Source organism: Camelina sativa, chromosome 2, assembly GCF_030686135.1.
Source record: "Camelina sativa cultivar CO46 ecotype springtype chromosome 2, ASM3068613v1".
Lineage (NCBI taxonomy): Eukaryota > Viridiplantae > Streptophyta > Magnoliopsida > Brassicales > Brassicaceae > Camelina > Camelina sativa.
This window is the reverse complement of record NC_141881.1, coordinates 1,262,368-1,281,205: the sequence shown is the minus strand read 5'-3', so window position 1 is coordinate 1,281,205 and position 18,838 is coordinate 1,262,368. Positions and strand designations below refer to the sequence as shown.

General features: G+C 38.8%; 5 protein-coding genes and 1 long non-coding RNA gene across 8 annotated transcripts; 4 read left to right on the top strand and 2 right to left on the bottom strand.

Annotated features, from left to right (window-relative positions):
* The first annotated feature begins 84 nt into the window (after window positions 1–84).
* Window positions 85–894, top strand: LOC147948071 (ABC transporter B family member 5-like). Its single transcript, XM_087479306.1, has 2 exons — window positions 85–381; window positions 460–894. Exons 1-2 carry the CDS (start codon window positions 229–231, stop codon window positions 811–813), a joined length of 507 nt encoding a protein of 168 aa, XP_087335432.1. The 5' UTR covers window positions 85–228; the 3' UTR covers window positions 814–894.
* A 337-nt stretch (window positions 895–1,231) lies between these two features.
* On the top strand, window positions 1,232–5,233 carry LOC104713380 (protein transport protein SEC23 A). Of its 2 annotated transcripts, none has more exons than XM_010430483.3 (6): window positions 1,232–1,426; window positions 1,764–2,351; window positions 2,532–4,352; window positions 4,459–4,575; window positions 4,718–4,789; window positions 4,891–5,233. In XM_010430483.3, exons 2-6 carry the CDS (start codon window positions 1,851–1,853, stop codon window positions 5,026–5,028), a joined length of 2,649 nt encoding a protein of 882 aa, XP_010428785.2. In that variant the 5' UTR covers window positions 1,232–1,426; window positions 1,764–1,850; the 3' UTR covers window positions 5,029–5,233. The 2 variants fall into 2 exon arrangements, with proteins under 2 accessions (XP_010428785.2, XP_087335419.1); XM_087479293.1 differs by having other exon boundaries at window positions 1,259–1,426; window positions 1,552–2,351.
* A 200-nt stretch (window positions 5,234–5,433) lies between these two features.
* On the top strand, window positions 5,434–10,995 carry LOC104713340 (protein translocase subunit SECA1, chloroplastic). Of its 2 annotated transcripts, none has more exons than XR_015575049.1 (20): window positions 5,434–5,980; window positions 6,069–6,141; window positions 6,238–6,444; window positions 6,539–6,642; window positions 6,741–6,920; window positions 7,020–7,238; window positions 7,417–7,530; window positions 7,605–7,718; window positions 7,958–8,125; window positions 8,368–8,543; window positions 8,673–8,821; window positions 8,909–9,055; window positions 9,139–9,234; window positions 9,317–9,385; window positions 9,486–9,587; window positions 9,662–9,913; window positions 10,007–10,074; window positions 10,171–10,288; window positions 10,371–10,610; window positions 10,706–10,995. XR_015575049.1 is itself a non-coding variant. In XM_010430439.3 (20 exons), exons 1-20 carry the CDS (start codon window positions 5,561–5,563, stop codon window positions 10,814–10,816), a joined length of 3,045 nt encoding a protein of 1,014 aa, XP_010428741.1. In that variant the 5' UTR covers window positions 5,434–5,560; the 3' UTR covers window positions 10,817–10,995. The 2 variants fall into 2 exon arrangements, 1 of the variants encoding a protein (XP_010428741.1); XM_010430439.3 differs by having other exon boundaries at window positions 8,755–8,821.
* On the bottom strand, window positions 10,841–11,979 carry LOC104713349 (uncharacterized). Its single transcript, XM_010430466.3, is given in 6 exon segments — window positions 10,841–11,223; window positions 11,298–11,341; window positions 11,344–11,383; window positions 11,481–11,541; window positions 11,626–11,676; window positions 11,766–11,979. Coding segments are annotated over 6 exon segments (492 nt in total). The 5' UTR covers window positions 11,837–11,979; the 3' UTR covers window positions 10,841–10,998.
* A 2,366-nt stretch (window positions 11,980–14,345) lies between these two features.
* Window positions 14,346–17,132, bottom strand: LOC104713330 (uncharacterized). The gene is made up of 2 exons (XM_087479280.1): window positions 15,241–17,132; window positions 14,346–14,642 (listed from the first exon to the last, which is right to left on the bottom strand). The coding sequence occupies exons 1-2, from the start codon at window positions 16,317–16,319 to the stop codon at window positions 14,420–14,422; spliced, it is 1,302 nt and encodes a 433-aa protein (XP_087335406.1). The 5' UTR covers window positions 16,320–17,132; the 3' UTR covers window positions 14,346–14,419.
* Window positions 17,133–17,319: 187 nt separating this feature from the next.
* Window positions 17,320–18,624, top strand: LOC104713323 (uncharacterized). The gene is made up of 2 exons (XR_755603.3): window positions 17,320–17,801; window positions 18,068–18,624. It is a non-coding gene; the product is annotated as an uncharacterized LOC104713323 (long non-coding RNA).
* The last annotated feature ends 214 nt before the right edge of the window (window positions 18,625–18,838 follow it).

The window sequence follows — 18,838 nt, the reverse complement described above, 5'->3', positions numbered from 1 at the left end:
CAGGTAACAAAACATGACCTAAAGACTATTGTCAACTGTTGCCACAAATAAAGTACTCTTTTAATTCTTGCGCTTATATGTCAGACGGTTGCTTTGGTCGGAGAGAGTGGGTCAGGTAAATCTACAGTGATTTCTCTGTTACAGAGGTTTTACGATCCGGATTCGGGTCATATAACTCTAGACGGAGTTGACCTCAAGAAGCTGCAACTGAAATGGCTGAGACAACAAATGGGGCTTGTAGGGCAAGAGCCTGTACTCTTCAACGACACGATACGATCAAACATTGCTTATGGAAAAGGTGGTGAAGAAGCAACCGAGGCTGAGATCATAGCTGCCTCGCAGCTCGCTAACGCCCACAGCTTCATATCTAGTAAACAACAGGTGATTTATTCAACTTTGATATATAAACAGAGAGATTACTTACTGCGCAAGCTAAACTCTTTCTCATTCACATTTTAGGGTTACGATACGGTAGTGGGAGAGAGAGGGATACAGTTGTCGGGTGGACAGAAGCAGCGCGTGGCAATTGCACGTGCCATCGTGAAAGAACCTAAGATTCTGTTACTCGACGAAGCAACGAGCGCGTTGGACGCAGAATCTGAGCGGATGGTCCAAAACGCACTTGACCGGGTGATGGTGAACCGGACCACCGTCGTAGTGGCTCACAGGCTTTCGACGATAAAAAACGCTGACGTTATTGCCGTCGTCAAGAACGGTGTGATCGTAGAGAAAGGGACGCATGAGACGTTGATCAATATCGAAGGTGGTGTTTATGCCTCGCTCGTTCAACTTCACATCAATGCTTCTAATTGACAAAATCATTTGTTTTTTTTTTGTTTTTTTACTTTTTCTTCAAGTCCTCAAAAATATATCGATCTAAGTTGTTTTTTTTTTTTTTTTCCATTATTTTATACTAACATTTATCTGTAAAATCTGAGATAACCTATGTCCTATGTGAACAATATACATTTAATCAGATCATTGTAGGATTTCTTAAAAGTTAAAACCAAAAGGTTTCCACAAACGGCGTCGTTTCTTAAAATTTAACCGTTACCGTTACTTGTTTTACTGCTTTTTGGAGAGAATCTAAAATGACGTCGTTTGATGCCACGTCATGTAGTGTGTTGGCAGTTGATTGTTTAACCAATAAAATCTTACGATTATGCCAGCAAGGCAAGAGTGGCAACTGGAAAGACCAATAGATGTAGCAAAAGTGTTAGTATTTACGAAAATGCCACGCACCGAGTGAAAAGAAAATGCCCGTGAAAGGGAGAAGAAAATAAGAATCGAGAGAGGAGAGGAGTACTGGTGAGAGAGAGAGAGAGAGAGGAGATCGTAAGCTACGATTCAATGCGAGTCAAAATTTCGTCTACGAATCTGCAGCAGCTTCTTCTTCCTGATTTCTCGAATCGTCTCTCAGATTAAGGTATCGCAATTGTTCATGCTTCTTCTTCAGATTTCTGTTTCCTTGCCCTAAATTCTCTGCTCGATTTTGTGATTTTTGCCTTTTTTTGAGTTCTTAATGTCTACTTTGGGCTTTTCCATGTGTAGATTTCAGTTGGTATACACTTCTGCGGGTTTTGATTTTTGTCGATGATAGAAACGAAACGAGAGCTAGTGTATATTTTGGTTTAGTATAACTTCGCAATTGTCCTGTGAATTTTGTTTGAACTTTGTGTTTTTGGAATTTTTGAGCTTGAGTTGTTATAGTTATAAGCTTCAATTTTAAGGAATAAGGATTTGTTTGTTGTAATTCCCTGCAGATTCTTGATCTGGAAACAGTGTGAATCGTGGGATCTTGCTTTGTTTCGATTTATTGCGTTACGAAGTTATAGAAAACTTGGAATCCAATGGCTAACTTACCGCAGAGATCCTCGGTTAATTACCCGGGAACTCTTACTCCTTTAGAGCCAAATAGACCATCACCACAGCCAGATAGAACCCCGGTTCCTCATTCTCCTCCAGTTGTAGCTTCACCTATACCTCCTAGGTTTCCTCAACCAAGTTTAAGACCAGATCAGATGTCTTCACCTTCGATGAAATCCCCAAATCTGTTGTCACCTGCGAATGGAATCAGAACCGGAAGTCCCATTCCTCGTTTGAGTACTCCGCCTGGTCCTCCTGTTTTTAATACTCCTGTTAAACCAGCTGCTGTGCCTTTTCGTACCTCTCCAGCTACTCCTCAGCCTATGGCATACTCTTCAGCTACGGCTTCTTCTCTTCCTGTATCTACACCTTCTTTTTACTCAAACGGGTCATCAGTTGGATCGCAGCGTGATCTTCCAGATGCTGTTAGGATGGAGGAGCCTATAGCTGCAGACTCACCTTATGTTTTGTTTTCTGCTAATAAGGTATTTTTTCTTATCCTTTCAGTTCATATTTGGTGTGTGTGTGTCAGCGTTAGCTCTCTCAGTTTCACTTGCTATTTGTGTCTTATTCAACAGCCTCTGTGATCCTTTCTCTTAATCCTCTCGAGTGCCTGCTATGTGAAACTTTATTTATCTGCAACCATCACTGTCCATTTCATGTAGGTTTTAAAGCAGAAGAAGCTAGCAAATGTTGCTAGCTTGGGGTTTGGAGCAATAGTTTCTGCGGGGAGGGAGATTAGTCCTGGTCCTCAGATTATCCAACGTGATCCACATCGCTGTCTGAACTGTGGAGCGTATTCAAATCCTTATAGCTCCATTTTAATTGGCTCAGGACAATGGCAGTGTGTCATCTGCGAGAGCATGAATGGAAGTAAAGGTGAATATGTGGCTTCGAGCAAGAATGAGTTGCAAAATTTTCCAGAGCTTTCATTGCCTCTGGTTGATTATGTTCAGACTGGAAACAAGAGACCTGGGTTTGTTCCTGCCTCTGATTCTCGGACATCTGCACCTGTCGTCCTTGTTATAGATGAGTGTTTAGATGAACCACACCTTCAGCACTTGCAGAGCTCTTTGCATGCATTTGTAGACTCACTTCCACAAACAACCAGGCTTGGGATTCTACTGTATGGTCGTACTGTTTCGATATATGATTTCTCGGAAGATTCCGTAGCTTCAGCCGATGTTATTTCTGGTGCAAAATCACCATCTGCAGAGTCCATGAAATCGCTGATTTATGGGACCGGTGTATACTTGTCACCGATGCATGCATCACTAAAGGTAGCACATGAGATATTCTCGTCCTTGAGACCATACACATTGAATATTCCTGAAGCATCTAGAGATAGGTGCCTTGGAACTGCTGTTGAAGCTGCTCTGGCTATAATTCAAGGGCCATCAGCAGAAATGTCTCGGGGAGTGGTCAGAAGAGCAGGAGGTAACAGTAGAATCATTGTTTGCGCTGGTGGACCCATTACATATGGTCCTGGATCAGTACCTCATTCAATGAGTCATCCAAATTACCCATATATGGAAAAGACAGCCATAAAATGGATGGATAAATTGGGGCGTGAAGCTCACAGACACAATACAGTTGTTGACATTTTGTGTGCTGGAACTTGTCCTCTCAGAGTTCCTGTCCTACAGCCACTTGCAAAAACTTCAGGTGGTGTTTTGGTTCTTCACGATGATTTTGGTGAAGCCTTTGGTGTGGACTTGCAGAGGGCTGCCACTAGGGCAGCAGGTTCACATGGTCTGCTTGAAGTACGGTGTTCAGATGATATTCTTATAACTCAAGTGATCGGACCTGGCGAAGAAGCACATTCAGAAACTCATGAGACGTTTAAGAGTGATGCGGCTCTCTGTATTCAGATGCTAAGTGTTGAAGAAACACAAAGCTTCTCTCTCTCGATGGAGAATAAGAGGGACATCAAAAGCGATCACGTCTTTTTCCAGTTTGCTTTCCATTATTCTGATATTTATCAAGCAGATGTTTCTCGGGTAATTACGTTCAAATTGCCAACTGTTGATAGTGTCTCAGCATATCTTCAGACTGTTGTAGACGAAGCTGCTGCAGTTCTCATCTCCAAGAGAACACTTTTATTAGCGAAAAATCAGAAGGACGCAGTAGATATGCGCGCTATTGTGGACGAAAGAATCAAAGACATTGCTCTAAAATTCGGATCTCAAGTACCAAAATCAAAGCTTTATAGCTTTCCCAAGGAACTATCATCCCTTCCGGAACTCCTCTTCCATCTTAGAAGGGGTCCTCTCTTGGGAAACATAATTGGCCATGAAGATGAAAGATCTGTGCTACGGAATTTGTTTCTAAATGCATCTTTTGATCTGTCTCTTCGAATGGTTGCGCCACGTTGCTTGATGCACCAAGAAGGTGGTACATTCGAGGAACTACCAGCGTATGATCTCTCTATGCAATCAGATAAGGCTGTTATTCTTGACCATGGCACAGATGTATTTATTTGGTTGGTAAGTTTCTCTCGTCTCAACTCTGTGGCTTTATTATGTTCATGCAATCGTCGGTAGAGATTTTTGGATTACATCATATTAATTATTACTTCTTGTTGATTTTTAGGGAGCCGAACTGTCTGCTGATGAGATCAAGAGTGCTGCAGTCTTAGCAGCTTGCAGAACGTTGGCTGAAGAACTCACTGAATTCCGGTTTCCAGCACCTCGCATTCTAGCATTTAAGGTCCTTAACATTTCAGAATCCGATACGCATTTCTCAAAAGAATCACGCTTTCTCGTCCTTCTTTTCTCATCGTTACGATATCTCTATCTGGTAATCTACTGAAACAAAACTTTAATCTTGTGGACGTTGTTGTGTATAACAGGAGGGAAGTTCCCAGGCTAGATATTTTGTTTGCCGGCTTATACCAGCACATAAAGACCCACCTTATGAACAGGTAAAACATCAAAAATATCGAGTTCTAAACTTGATCTTCCTCAGAGAGTTAATCCCATTAATGGTTTTTTCCCCTTTTGAACCCAATTTTTGTGTGTGCAGGAAGCAAGATTTCCACAGATAAGAACATTGACGGCGGAGCAAAGAATGAAGCTAAAGAGTAGTTTTATAGAGTTTGATGAAGCTAGTTTCTGCGAATGGATGAGGAGTTTGAAAATAGTGCCTCCTGAGCCCAGGTAGTAGTCTACAATTTTATTCTGCTTCATCCTTTTTTCTCTTTTTCCTTTTTCTTCTCGAACAATTTTTTGGTTTCTCTGTTATTGTAACACACACTGTAATGAGTCTTTTTGTTTTATTAGGATTCTCTTTATAGTTTTCCTGAACAAAATTATACTTTTGTTATTACAGCAAAATAAAAAAGAGTAGTGATGATTGATGACCGTAATTATTTTATTTTTTTCCCCGTTGGTCATGTTTTCAAATTTCGAAGAAATTAAAAAACAAATCGTATGTAGAAAAGAACAAAAATATTGCGTGAAAAATGTGAAAGCTGCTATTCGAAACTGGATGACGTGGCAAAATAAGAGGTTATCCACACGAAGTTGGGTCCGGGGGTATAAAGGTAATTGCGGTCACCTTATCACCAACGTCTCAATTCCTCTCTCTCTCGTGCTCTTCGCTCGACGACACACGAAAACCGGAAAGCCAAAGTTTTCCACAGCCAGGCTACTGTCGCTCCCGCCGGCAATTCTCCCGGCTCGCCCCGTCGAGGATGGTGTCTCCACTTTGCGACTCTAAGTTACTTAACCACCGGCCCTCGATCTTCTCACCTACAGCTTCTCAGTACGTGATCGCCGATGGAATCATCCTCCGCCAGAACCGTCTTCTGAACTCGTCGTCGTTTTGGGGCACCAAAATCGGAAACACTGTGAAGTTGGGAGTATCTGGATGTAGTAGCTGTTCTCGGCGGAGGAGCACGAGTGTGAATGCTTCACTAGGTGGTCTTCTCAGCGGGATTTTCAAGGGCTCTGATAACGGAGAGTCCACTAGGCAACAGTACGCATCAACCGTCGCCTCCGTTAATCGATTGGAGACTGAGATTTCGGCTCTTTCGGATTCAGAGTTGCGTGGGAGAACTGATGCGTTGAAGCAACGCGCTCGGAAAGGAGAATCCATGGATTCACTTTTACCTGTAATTTTTCCGATCTTTTAGTTTCTCTCAGTTTTGTAGTTTCGATACCAAATTTTTTGATTCAATTGTGGAAACTTTCAAATTGTAGGAAGCATTTGCTGTTGTGAGAGAAGGTTCAAGGAGAGTTCTTGGACTCAGACCTTTCGATGTGCAATTAATAGGTAAGACAATCTTGGTGGAATGTTGTAATCTTATGGTTTCACTGTTAAGACTGTTGATTTAGTGAATTAGAATTCTCTATTTTGGTTTAATTGCAGGTGGTATGGTTCTCCATAAAGGAGAAATAGCAGAAATGAGAACTGGTGAAGGGAAAACGCTTGTTGCGATTTTACCAGCTTATTTGAATGCATTAAGTGGGAAAGGTGTTCATGTGGTTACAGTTAATGATTATCTGGCTCGGAGAGATTGTGAATGGGTTGGTCAAGTTCCTCGTTTCCTTGGATTGAAGGTTGGTCTAATCCAACGTATGTCTCTTTCTCTCAACTCCTTGGTCAATGTGTGTTGTTATCCCTTTTTTTTTTTTTTATAGATGCTTCACATGTTTTGTTACTTTGACAGAGAATATGACACCTGAGCAAAGAAAGGAAAACTATTTATGTGACATCACATATGTCACCAACAGTGAGCTTGGATTCGATTATCTGAGAGACAATCTTGCCACGGAAAGTAATTCTTGCTTTATTTTTTTCCTTTCATTCTGGATTATATGACTGTTCTTTGAATGTCATTACATTACTGAGTTAACTTACTGAATGTACAGAGTGTGGAGGAGCTCGTCTTGAGGGATTTCAATTATTGTGTTATTGATGAAGTTGATTCCATACTAGTTGATGAAGCAAGGACTCCTCTCATTATCTCTGGGCCCGCAGAGAAACCTAGTGACCAGTATTACAAAGCTGCCAAGATTGCTTCAGCCTTTGAGCGGGATATACATTACACTGTAAGACTCCTCAGTTATTCCTGTTGTAGTATGAATTATTAAGTGGAGTTGGCCATCCATCTTCATATTCAAACTGCTCACTGAGTTTTTTTGGTGTAGGTTGATGAAAAGCAGAAGACTGTTTTATTAACGGAACAGGGTTATGAGGATGCAGAAGAAATCCTGGACGTGAAAGATTTGTATGACCCCCGTGAACAATGGGCATCATATGTTCTTAATGCCATTAAGGCAAAAGAGCTTTTTCTCAGAGATGTGAATTATATTATCCGAGCAAAGGAGGTCCTTATCGTGGATGAGTTTACTGGTCGTGTGATGCAGGTTCTTGTTTATGTGTTTTGCTTATTCATATAAACTATTCATCTCAATAAGAACTATTATCACTATTTATCATTTTAGTGATCTCAGTGGGTACGGCTGAGAAATATTCTTAGGCCACCAAAAAGCCATAGGGAAATAACTGTATGTAGGATCCCACTGAATTAGTTGTTTCTTTCAGGGAAGGCGTTGGAGTGACGGACTACATCAAGCAGTTGAGGCAAAAGAAGCATTGCCTATTCAAAATGAATCTATCACTCTGGCATCAATTAGTTATCAAAATTTCTTTCTTCAGGTTGGAATTGCCTACTTCCCACATATTATATAGTCATTTCGCATTTGTAATACATAATTTCAATTATGCTGCAGTTTCCAAAACTTTGCGGGATGACTGGTACTGCATCAACAGAGAGTGCAGAATTCGAGAGCATATACAAGCTCAAAGTTACAATTGTACCCACAAACAAGCCCATGATAAGGAAGGTTTGTCTCGTATCTTATCTTCTGAACTTGCACCTCCATATTCAAAATAGTTCTTTGGAATTTCTCTCTATCGGAAGATCTAGAAGGTGTGCTTGTAGGCCTTTTGGTGAGATCTTTTAAAGTGGGAAAATGTTAAGCATCCATGCTTTCTGAATTATATTGTCTGCTTTACTAGATTCCAATTTTGGTGTTTATTCTTTTCAAAAAAAGCTTATATATACCTTGTTAAATCACTGCAGGATGAGTCAGATGTTGTTTTCAAGGCAGTCAATGGCAAATGGCGGGCAGTAGTAGTGGAGATATCTAGAATGCACAAGACAGGTAGGGCTGTGCTAGTTGGTACCACCAGTGTCGAGCAGAGTGATGAAGTATCTCAACTATTGCGGGAAGCTGGAATATCTCATGAGGTAAGGCTTTCATGTAATTTTGGTATAAAACTCTTCAACGTGTATCTTTTGCAGAATTAAATCCAAAAAATTATATGCTTCCGTTAGTCCATTTTTTAACAAATGTATCAGTCGGTTTTGTTGGAATCTTAACAAATGGTGTACCATTGTATGTAAACATAAACCAGTTAAAAATATCTAAACAATTCTATTCCTGTACAAGAAAACTAACAGATGATGTTATATATATTTTGTAAAAAAAGGTCCTCAATGCCAAACCAGAAAATGTGGAGAGGGAAGCTGAAATTGTAGCACAAAGTGGCCGTTTAGGGGCAGTAACAATTGCCACAAATATGGCAGGGCGTGGGACAGACATAATTCTCGGTGGAAACGCAGAGTTTATGGCACGTTTGAAGCTTCGTGAGATACTTATGCCCAGGTATCATGCGTGATCCATTTTTAGATATAAATAAGATTAATGATAGAGTAAGCATAACTCTAGTTCGGTAATATATATTTTGTGCACATAAGATAGATCCTTTATCCACCCTTGATACAATTGCTACAGGTTATGTATGTTTTACGAAGAACCTTGGAGTTCATAGTTTCTTTTTACCTGAAGTTTTGTTACACTTTGACTGTTACTACAGAGTGGTAAAGCCTACTGATGGTGTTTTCGTATCTGTGAAGAAGGCCCCTCCCAAGAGGACGTGGAAGGTTTGGCCTTATTAAGACTCTGGTTTTGATAAGCATGGACTCTAATGGTTAAACTGAACTAAATAGACAGAAAACTCTACTATTCAGGTGAATGAGAAGTTATTTCCATGCAAATTGTCAGATGAGAAAGTAAAGCTAGCTGAGGAAGCTGTACAATCAGCTGTAGAGGCTTGGGGCCAGAAATCGTTGACTGAGCTTGAAGCAGAGGAACGTCTATCTTATTCTTGTGAAAAGGTGAACAACTGAGATATCCTGGGAGTATATCTTAATATGTTAAATTAGTTATCTGAGTCACTGAAATTTCCTCCTCCTCTTAGGGTCCTGTCCAGGATGAAGTCATAGGTAAACTCAGGAATGCATTTCTGGCGATAACAAAAGAATACAAGGGCTATACGGATGAAGAAAGGAAGAAAGTTAGTTCTGTTAAAGCAGAGCAGTATGTGAATCTCTGTCAAGTGTCTGTTGTTTATCTTTTATTCTCCTAAATTGCTGCAGGTTGTAGAAGCTGGTGGACTCCACGTAGTGGGGACAGAGAGACATGAATCACGCCGAATAGACAATCAGGTTACCTTAGAATAGTTGTTGTGAGGATAATTATGGTTGATTCAGGTTCCTTTTCCAGTGAAATTAACCTTCTTGAATATGTTTTCTTTCCCTCATACAGTTGCGTGGGCGAAGTGGCCGGCAGGGTGACCCTGGAAGTTCCCGGTTCTTCCTTAGTCTTGAAGATAACATATTCCGCATTTTTGGTGGAGATCGGATTCAGGTGACATTTGTATATACATCTGATTCATTTTCTGGAGAATAATCGCCTAAATATTGTTGGCATATAACTCTTAGGGTATGATGAGAGCATTCAGGGTGGAAGACTTACCGATCGAATCCAAGATGCTTACTAAAGCTCTAGATGAAGCTCAGAGAAAAGTTGAGAATTACTTCTTTGACATCAGAAAGCAATTGTTTGAATTTGACGAGGTTCTCAATAGCCAAAGAGATCGTGTTTACACAGAGAGAAGACGCGCCCTTGTCTCAGACAGCCTCGAGCCTCTGATTATCGAGTATGCTGAATTGACAATGGATGACATTCTCGAGGTAAGCTTTTTGAAATTGATGCTGCTAAAACAAGTTCTTTCTTCCCTCGAGTCTTTGTATACCGACAGCTGAAACTGGTTTTCCCACAACTAGGCTAATATTGGCCCGGATACTCCAAAAGAAAGCTGGGATTTTGAAAAGCTCATTGCGAAAGTTCAGCAGTAAGAATTACATTTCTTTAGAGAAAGTATGTCACAGAGAGAATCACTTCCATTTGTCTAAGCTCCTCTTGAAACTTCCAAATTTCAATCTCTTAGGTACTGTTATCTGTTGAACGACCTCACTCCAGATTTACTGAAAAGCCAAGGGTCAAGTTATGAGGAATTGCAAGATTATCTCCGTGCCCGTGGCCGTGATGCATACTTGCAGAAAAGAGTAAGTTATAGATAGTTTTCTTAGGCTTTTTCACATTTGTAAAAGATAACTAATTAAGCTTGTTTTATTTTTATTTTTACAGGAAATCGTGGAGAAACAATCACCAGGCCTAATGAAAGATGCTGAACGATACTTAATCTTGAGCAATATTGATCGGTTATGGAAAGAACACCTTCAAGCACTCAAGTTTGTGCAACAAGCTGTAGGGCTTAGAGGATATGCGCAGCGCGATCCACTCATCGAGTATAAGCTCGAAGGATACAATCTGTTCCTGGAGATGATGGCTCAAATACGAAGAAATGTGATATACTCCATATATCAGGTTCTTCATTAAATCAAATACCTCTACTTCACTTCACACAATAATTTATTCATTCAAGTTTAGATTCTTTATCTTGTTTTGTTCAACTGTGGCAGTTTCAACCAGTGCGGGTAAAGAAGGACGAAGAGAAGAAGTCGCAGAACGGGAAACCGAGCAAACAAGTGGATAATGTTAGTGAGAAGCCATCCTCAATTGCCAGCGCCTAGGAGAGCCTTAAACAGTTAAAAATATTTTTGGGAACAAGAGCGGGAATTCATCCTTAGAAAAATAGCTCAATCGCTACATTTGGTTGTCTAATGTCATTTATCTGTATATACTACTACTAGTACAGTGAGAAAGGATCATCACATCGAAACAAGATCAAAAGAAACTCTTTTCTCTTAAAGGATCAAGAATCACTGGGAAGAATCTGTTGGAGTAGTAGGTTGAGTTCGTTTCCTCTGGCCTTAACACCAATGGCTAGAGCAGTCTTGAGCTTAACCAACTCACCTAATCTGAGAGAGGCTCGTTTGTTGTCTCTAATATAGAGAACAGGAACACCCCTCGAAGCAGCTAAGTTGGGTATATGCTTCGTTAGCATCCTCGGTTTACAGTCTGCTACTACAATCACTACCTGTGAACTCTCTAAATCAGTTCGAAGTTTCTCTAATGAGAGACTGTTAAGAGGGTTTAAAAGTGTTGTTGTACCTGAAGTTGAACCGGAGGTTGTTTAGGGTTTTGTTGTTGGTCACGAGAACACGAGTGACTTCGTTGATCCCAATCGCGATTTGTTTCTGAGATACATCACCATCACCATCACCATCGTATTTGATAATCGAATATTGAGAAAGAAAGAAAGAAAGAAACTATAGCAAAGAGAAGTAAAGTAACCTTGAGCCATATCTTCTCAGGCAATGAGTTCACATTCGAAAGCTTAGAAGCCTCAATTCCTCTAATTTCCACCAAAAGAAAAGATAAATTCTTAACAAAAAATAAAGGACCAAGTCTTAGGGTTTTCAGAGAGTGTTTTTTGTACCTCTGAATCAAGCCGAGCAGATGCGTAAGACGTTCGCCTTCATAGTAACTACTACAAACACGAACTCCTCAGAGACTTCGTAAACAGAGTAGAGAGAAGGGAGAGAGATTGAATTGATTATAAATAAGAAGAAAGCTTACTCTGATTCTTTGACGGGATTCGAATCAGCTTCTATCTTCTTCGCAGGGTTTATGGGTATGACGCTTCTCATCGAGAGTTTTAGTGGGTTATGCACACCAACTGTTCGACAGAAATACCCACTTTATATATTTGGGGGCGCATAGACGACAAAAAGGTAATTTCCGTATTTAGCCAAAACGAATGTATTCTGTATTTTTAGTACCTCAAACTCAAAACTCAGAACAGAATAAAAACAGATTTTTTTTTTGGTCAACGTAAAAATTACTAAAGAGTTGCCATCTCTTGATTCTCTTTACATCTTTTGTGATGGTTTTTGATAAAGTCTAAATCATGGAACAAAGATGAGTCTAATTTGTTACCGTCTTAGTTATGTGCTTGTTTGATTATGAATCAAGTAGTCATTTAAGAGTGTGTCATGTTGTCATTGTAAATATATGTTACCATATAACTATATTTGGATCTCTGCTCAAATACATTTCATTATTTTTAATATGTTATATATGTAATTGTTTATAATATTATTTGGATGCAATTCATGCAAACAATTTTTATGGTAAATATCATTCATGTAATGTAAATTTATTATGTAATTTTTATATTGTTAATTTTAATCGGTGCTAGAGTATATAAAATTATTAACTCGTGTTAAAGTGTGTCCAGCAGCTTCCGTGCTAGAATATAGAAAAAATTAACTCGTGTTAGAGTATGTAAGTCTTAAAATTATAATATAAATAAAAGAAATTTCAATCCTTGCTCTAGCACGGGTCCTAACTTAACTTTATTGAATGTTGTGGTTTATCAATAAAATATGTGAAAAATAAATTTGTAATATTGTGTTTAAAGATCTTTGGAAACAACTTGATATAAGATAAAAATCTTCCAAAAATATAGTTTGGAATAGCCTTGTTTTTATTTGTTACCATTAATATATCAATTATCAATTTGAAATATTCCCAATTAAGGTTGCACCCGATATTTTAGATGTAACGATTAATATATAGATTAATGTATAACCTAGGCCTGGGCATTCGGGTACCCGTTCAGGTTCGGTTCGGATATTTCGGGTTTTCGGGGTTCTGGGTTTAGATGTATAGAACCCGTTCGGGTATTTCTAGACTTTGGATTCGGATCAGGTTCGGTTCGGGTATTTCGGGTTCGAATTCGGATTACCCGAAGTTCACAAAATTCAAAATTTTAGTATCTAATTTAGTCTAAATTATTCAATAATACACAGTTTATCTCAAAATTTAGAGTATTTTTTACCCAAATTTACTAATAAACCGTTTAAATACTTCAAATTATCAAAAATATCTAAAAATCTGAATATTTTAGACGCTTATATTATTAAAATTATAAATATTACTAATGTATTACTACTATATATTAATAATGTGGGTATATTCGGATACCCATTCGGATTTCGGTTCGGATCGGATTCGGATTTTCAGATTTAGAAATTTAGAACCCGTTCGGGTATTTTACAATTTCGGATACGGGTTCGGATCGGGTTTTTTGGATCGGGTTCGAATCGGATCTTCGGATCCGGGTATATTGCCTAGTATAACCTATCTATAACCTATTTGTAACCATTTGTAATCATTTATTAAAAATATAAAGGCTTTGACTAGTCTACATTTAATTTACCATTCACCATTGCATACCATTATGCATTGTTGCATACTAAAAATCTCCATACTAGTATGCATTTGAGCGTACAACTCCATACCATTGTAAATTCACTATTGGTCTGCATTTTTCATTTTGCTTCTCAAAAGCTCCATACTAATATAAACTCCATACTAATCTGCTCCATACCACAGTCCAATGATTTTGGTATGCATTGTCCGTTTTACACCATACCATACAACCATTCAAAACCAAAGTCTACAAAAACTATTCTGTGTACTTCCCTTTTATTATTAAAAAGGGATTATACTCAACTATGTGACTTTATGAATCATATCTTGAATCTCATGAAAATGATTCAAAGGTTTAATTTGGCACCAGAATCAAACCCATAAACTAAGATAAATAAAACTTCCAAATATGACCACATACTTCACTGCGTGGCTTCTGTGTCCATATACTGGAACGGGTCTTGAAACCAAACCATATCAACATTCATTGTACTGATCTCTAGCTTAGCTCCAAAAAGTGCGACAAAGATGTTGCGGCCTTCGAGCTGCGAAATTGAAGAAACCCTATTCGGATATATGATAAATAAATGAGTAAACATATATGTTTTCCATCACACTCACGGAGACAATGAATACGTAATCATTCAAATTCGATCAAGATGGGAACAAAAAAAAATGGCTGCTACTACATCCACAAGTTTGACCATCTTCTGTTTTTTTTTTTTTTTTTTTTTTTTTTTTTTTTTTTTTTTTTCGGATGAAAAAATGCACAGCTCAAAACCGAAAACTTCAGGACTACTACTCAAGCGTATGATTATGATCCGAATAATAAATCCCACATCGAGAGTGTGACGGGCCATAAAGTAATAGTATATATAGAACATGAGACCAATCAAGAGTAAGATAAATTATACATTAAGGAAATCAACTTATAATGGAAATGAACTTGTAAAAAAAAAATGGCACAGTAAATCTGAAAGAAAACCCCGGGGTTTGAAGTATGTGGTATCTTTGCTTCAGAGGCATTCAATAGAGCAAAGATATTTATCAGAGGTTCCAACTCTCTTCAAGATGATAGGAAAAATGCAATGCAACTCACAACCCCACCACGAGTTACTATTACAAAGTGGACGAGATATACTATTATTGAGCACCACTTCATAATATTTTTGCGAAGACTCTATTGTACTTCTTGGCATGAGCCCCGAAAAGTCTCCGAGGACACAAGTTGTATGCAAACTGTAAAAACGAAGATGCAGCCAATATAGAAAAGAACTTGAAGATGCAGCCAATATAGAAAAGAACTTCTTTTCTTATTAAGAATCACTTAAACAATCTTACAAGATATGTTTAATCAGATTTACACACAGTCTACACGATTTGCCACTGACCAATTCTTAATCTAACCAAAATCCCTAAGAACCCTAAAAGCTTTCACGCTTAGTTCTCTAAAATTCTTCTTGAACGGCCAAACAACATGTTTGTTCAATAATACAATATATAGGAACTCTCCTATGACCTACTTTCCTAAACAAGGATAAGTCCAAATCTATTAGCCAATATGATAATATCTTGTCCTCTAATTACCAAGCCTTCAAAAGTATTGCCACGTCATCCAATATTTGTGACTCCTCCAAGACGCGTAAACATATTCCAGAGTCCTACAACACAGCCTTGTAGCACCAAAACGTCTTCATGCTTTCATTCTCCCCCTTTTTATCTGAATGTGACAACTCAAGCTCCAGATGTGAATAGTACTAGAATCTTTCAAAACCATAAGCCTTAGCTACATTCAGCTATGACATCACCATCATCACCAATATCACCATCTCATCACAAACTAGCCTGGTGGTCTTTACATGTGTAGAACCATGCCCTTGGATTGGTTTCTCTTTCACAAATATCACACCATAATTTACCACTAGCTTCTTCGTCATAACATAGTGAGAGAGGATGATCATCAGCTCTATGCTTTATTACTTGTGGCATAGTGGCGCATTTGAAGCATATAGTAAATCCACAATTTAATTCAATGCACCCGAGCCCAAGACCTGTCAAAATATTCTCTTTGCACCCATTGCAAACAAAAGCTTCATATATTGAAGTGTAATATAAGGGATGAGGAAGATGACTTGGATGGGAAAATGGCTCAGAAATTGCAGCGCACAGAACATCGAATGTCTTCTTCAAATGCTGGTATTTGAAACCATTGGACCATCTGTGGCAAGCGTAACAAGAGAAAAGGTTAGCCTCATCTGTAACAAGAGTAAGACGCTCATTGTGTAGTACATGCCGTTTCATTTTAAGAAATCCAGCGCAGTTTTGGTGGAGAATGAAGTCACAATCCATACAGCTGTAGAAGGATTGGAGACAGATGGGATGTGTGCATGCGCGACACCGCTTGTTGTCGTCACAAAGAACACCATTACCATGGAGTCTTAGGTAATGCTCTTTGTGGCTAAAATGTTGTATTATTGTGTTGCCATCTATTTCCACATATGGCTCTACATCTTCTGTTTCTTCAGGTACGCCTTCGAGTTCTATCCCGTTCCACACGTCAGATCTAGTAGCACATTCCGAATGAATAACATAGCCAGGACATCTCTGACACGAAAAACCTCCACAAGTCCAGTCCACCTTCTGGTGGCAAAATCCACATACAGAATTGACAAAACCAAGAACAGAAGTGCGGGTAACACGGTGATCATGCCGATTAATGTTTATGACGCGTGGAAGGTCAAGACAGTCTTGATGGATCATAAAACCACATTGAAAACACACGTAAGGACTTCGACATCCCTTCAAACCGCAAGCATTACATGTAAAATAATCGAGTCTTGGGAGAAGGGTGAGTTGGTGATCATGTGCTTTCAGATTCAGAAGATGTTGTTGTGGTGGATTCAAAACACAACGCATATCCAAGGTGAAGTTACACAAAGAACAATAATAAAAAAATCTAACACGTATCAGTACTGTTGAGCAAAGGCGGCATATTCCATCACAATAGTCTGATTTTGGACCTGTGTGGAGCTTAAGAGGGATGCCATGGGTGGTAAGAGTGGTTTACCTCTAAAGGGAGATTTAGCTCTGACGGATGCCATACGCAACCCACATGGAAGGCTAAATCACATTCATGATATTTGTAATGAAACTGCCCATCAGTATACTTGGCACATTTAGCAGCACAGTCGAACAGGATCTGTTTTTTAAAAAGGGTGAGCTTGTGGGGGATGCGTCTTGGAAATGTCAATAACCTCCGGTGGTGGGTACTTAGCACAGTACAGATCAACGTCAAAGTCACATAACTCACAAGAATAACATAAAGCATTTTTAGAAAAGTACATGCCACATAAATCGCAGTAAGTTTGACAATATTTCCCCAGTAATCGACGGACAAGAGTGTGATCGGGGTGAGATGGATGCTCGATATATATGGAGGACTCGACACATATCTTGTGAACAAAATGATTGCAGCTTTTACAATAGTAGCCATCACTGCTGGGAGCTTGAAATTGGCCACAACAATCACCTATCCTCAAATCCTTCCAAGGCATCATAGCATGCTCGTGGACTAACGGCATTAACACTCCCTCGGAATCCATATTTGGAAGAAGAAGAAGAACAAGAAGAAGAAAGAAGAAGGAGAAAGAGTAGTTGGATCTGAAATCTCAAAGCTAATAAGGATGCTCCTTTCACGTTTCTCTCTCTCTCATAAAACTCAAAAGTCTTCTCTCGTTAATCTCATCAACGATGTTCTTATAAAATTGGTAGTTATACATATTTTAAAGAAAATGTCAGACTTTTGAGTTTTATGATAATTAATCATTAGCATTATTTTATTAACACGAACCACTTGTCAAAAAAATAAAATAGATGCTAAGTCTATACAATGCAGCTAGCTAAGTCAAATAATATCGTATGGTGGTCCTTAGGCCATCTTTAACGCCATAACACTTTGCTTATTCTTGGGCTTTTTAAATTGTAAAATATTGAATAGTGGGCTTAGATCACTCAAAACTGATCTTATTTGAGAACAGTTTTTATGTTGTTCTGCTATTTTTATTGGACATATTTTTTGGTCGGTGGAGAGATTTCTCTCGTTTCTTCGGTATTGTCGACATTGATTTTTTTTTGTTCTCTCCCAACTGCGAAACGGCGATTTTCTTCCCTTCTTCTCGTGCCGATCTCATCTCCGCTGTCTCCTTGTCGAAGCCCAGTGATTCCTCTGTCTCATCGGCGATCTCTCCGTCTACTCTGTCTCCGTCGTATCGCCAAGCTCTCTCTCTCTCCACTGTCTCCGGTGTCTTGCGAAGCTCCTCAGCTCCTCTGGAAGAGATCTCCTCGTCTCCTCTGTCTCGGCTGGCTCGCAAATCTCATCTCCGGTGAACAAAGGCGAAGGTAATCTCATCTCCCGAATTTCATCGATGTTTCATCGATTTGGGTTTTTCAAATCTATGAATTAGAATTAGGTTTTGAGTGTCGTGCGTTGTTTGAGTCAATATTTAGATTTGTGTGTTGTTTGAGTCAATTTTGAGTGTTGTGTTGTTTGAGTCAATTTCGATTATGCTTTAGCCTTTGGTTTAGGGTTCAATCTCGTGTCTTTGAATTAGAGTCAATTTTGAGTGTCGCCTTTGGCTGTATACGTCTCTGTGGCGATTCTGCAGCTATCAGAAAATGGAGATATGCAGAGAATTAGAGACAAATGGTTGCTGAGGAAAGCTTGCTCTCTGCAAGGCGCAGAGTTAAAAGTACATAGGCTGGAGCTTAGTAGCTTTTGGGGATTGTTTGTGATGTGTGGAGGGACATGCGTTCTTGCTGTTGCAGTGTATACAGTATTGATGATACGTCAACGTCCTGAAGAAGCAGAGCCGCAGAGGGGTTGACCGCTAGAAGAAGCATCCACTCCTTTCTCTCCTTTGTCATTTAGGGAGACGCCAAGGCTATGTCATTTAGGGAGAGGCAGCCTGAAGATATCTTTGTCAGTGGTCCGAGTGGCTGCAACTAAAGTGTTTCCAGCTCTAGTACGTAACTATATGATAACCTCTTTGTTGATAAAACTTGAATCAAAATTCAAAACTGTTTGTTAATAATAATCATCATGTCAATTAGTGGATGATTATGATGTGTTCTATTATCTTTACACTCTACTAGTCTTCTTTACCCTTAATTGTAAAAGTTTGATACAACTGAAAATCTGAAATCTACCTATTCAAATTATCAATTAAAGAGCTACAATACAAGTCTTGAATGAATTAACTGAATGAATCAAGACTTGAATGAATCAGCCAAAAAAATTATTTATAATGTTTTGTTATTTCATAAAAATTTGGTATTGTATTATGAATTTTAGTAAAAGTTTTATAAGTTTTAAAATTTAAATGTTCTTTTATAATTTTAATAATTTATAAGTTTATAAGTTTAAGAATATGATTAAG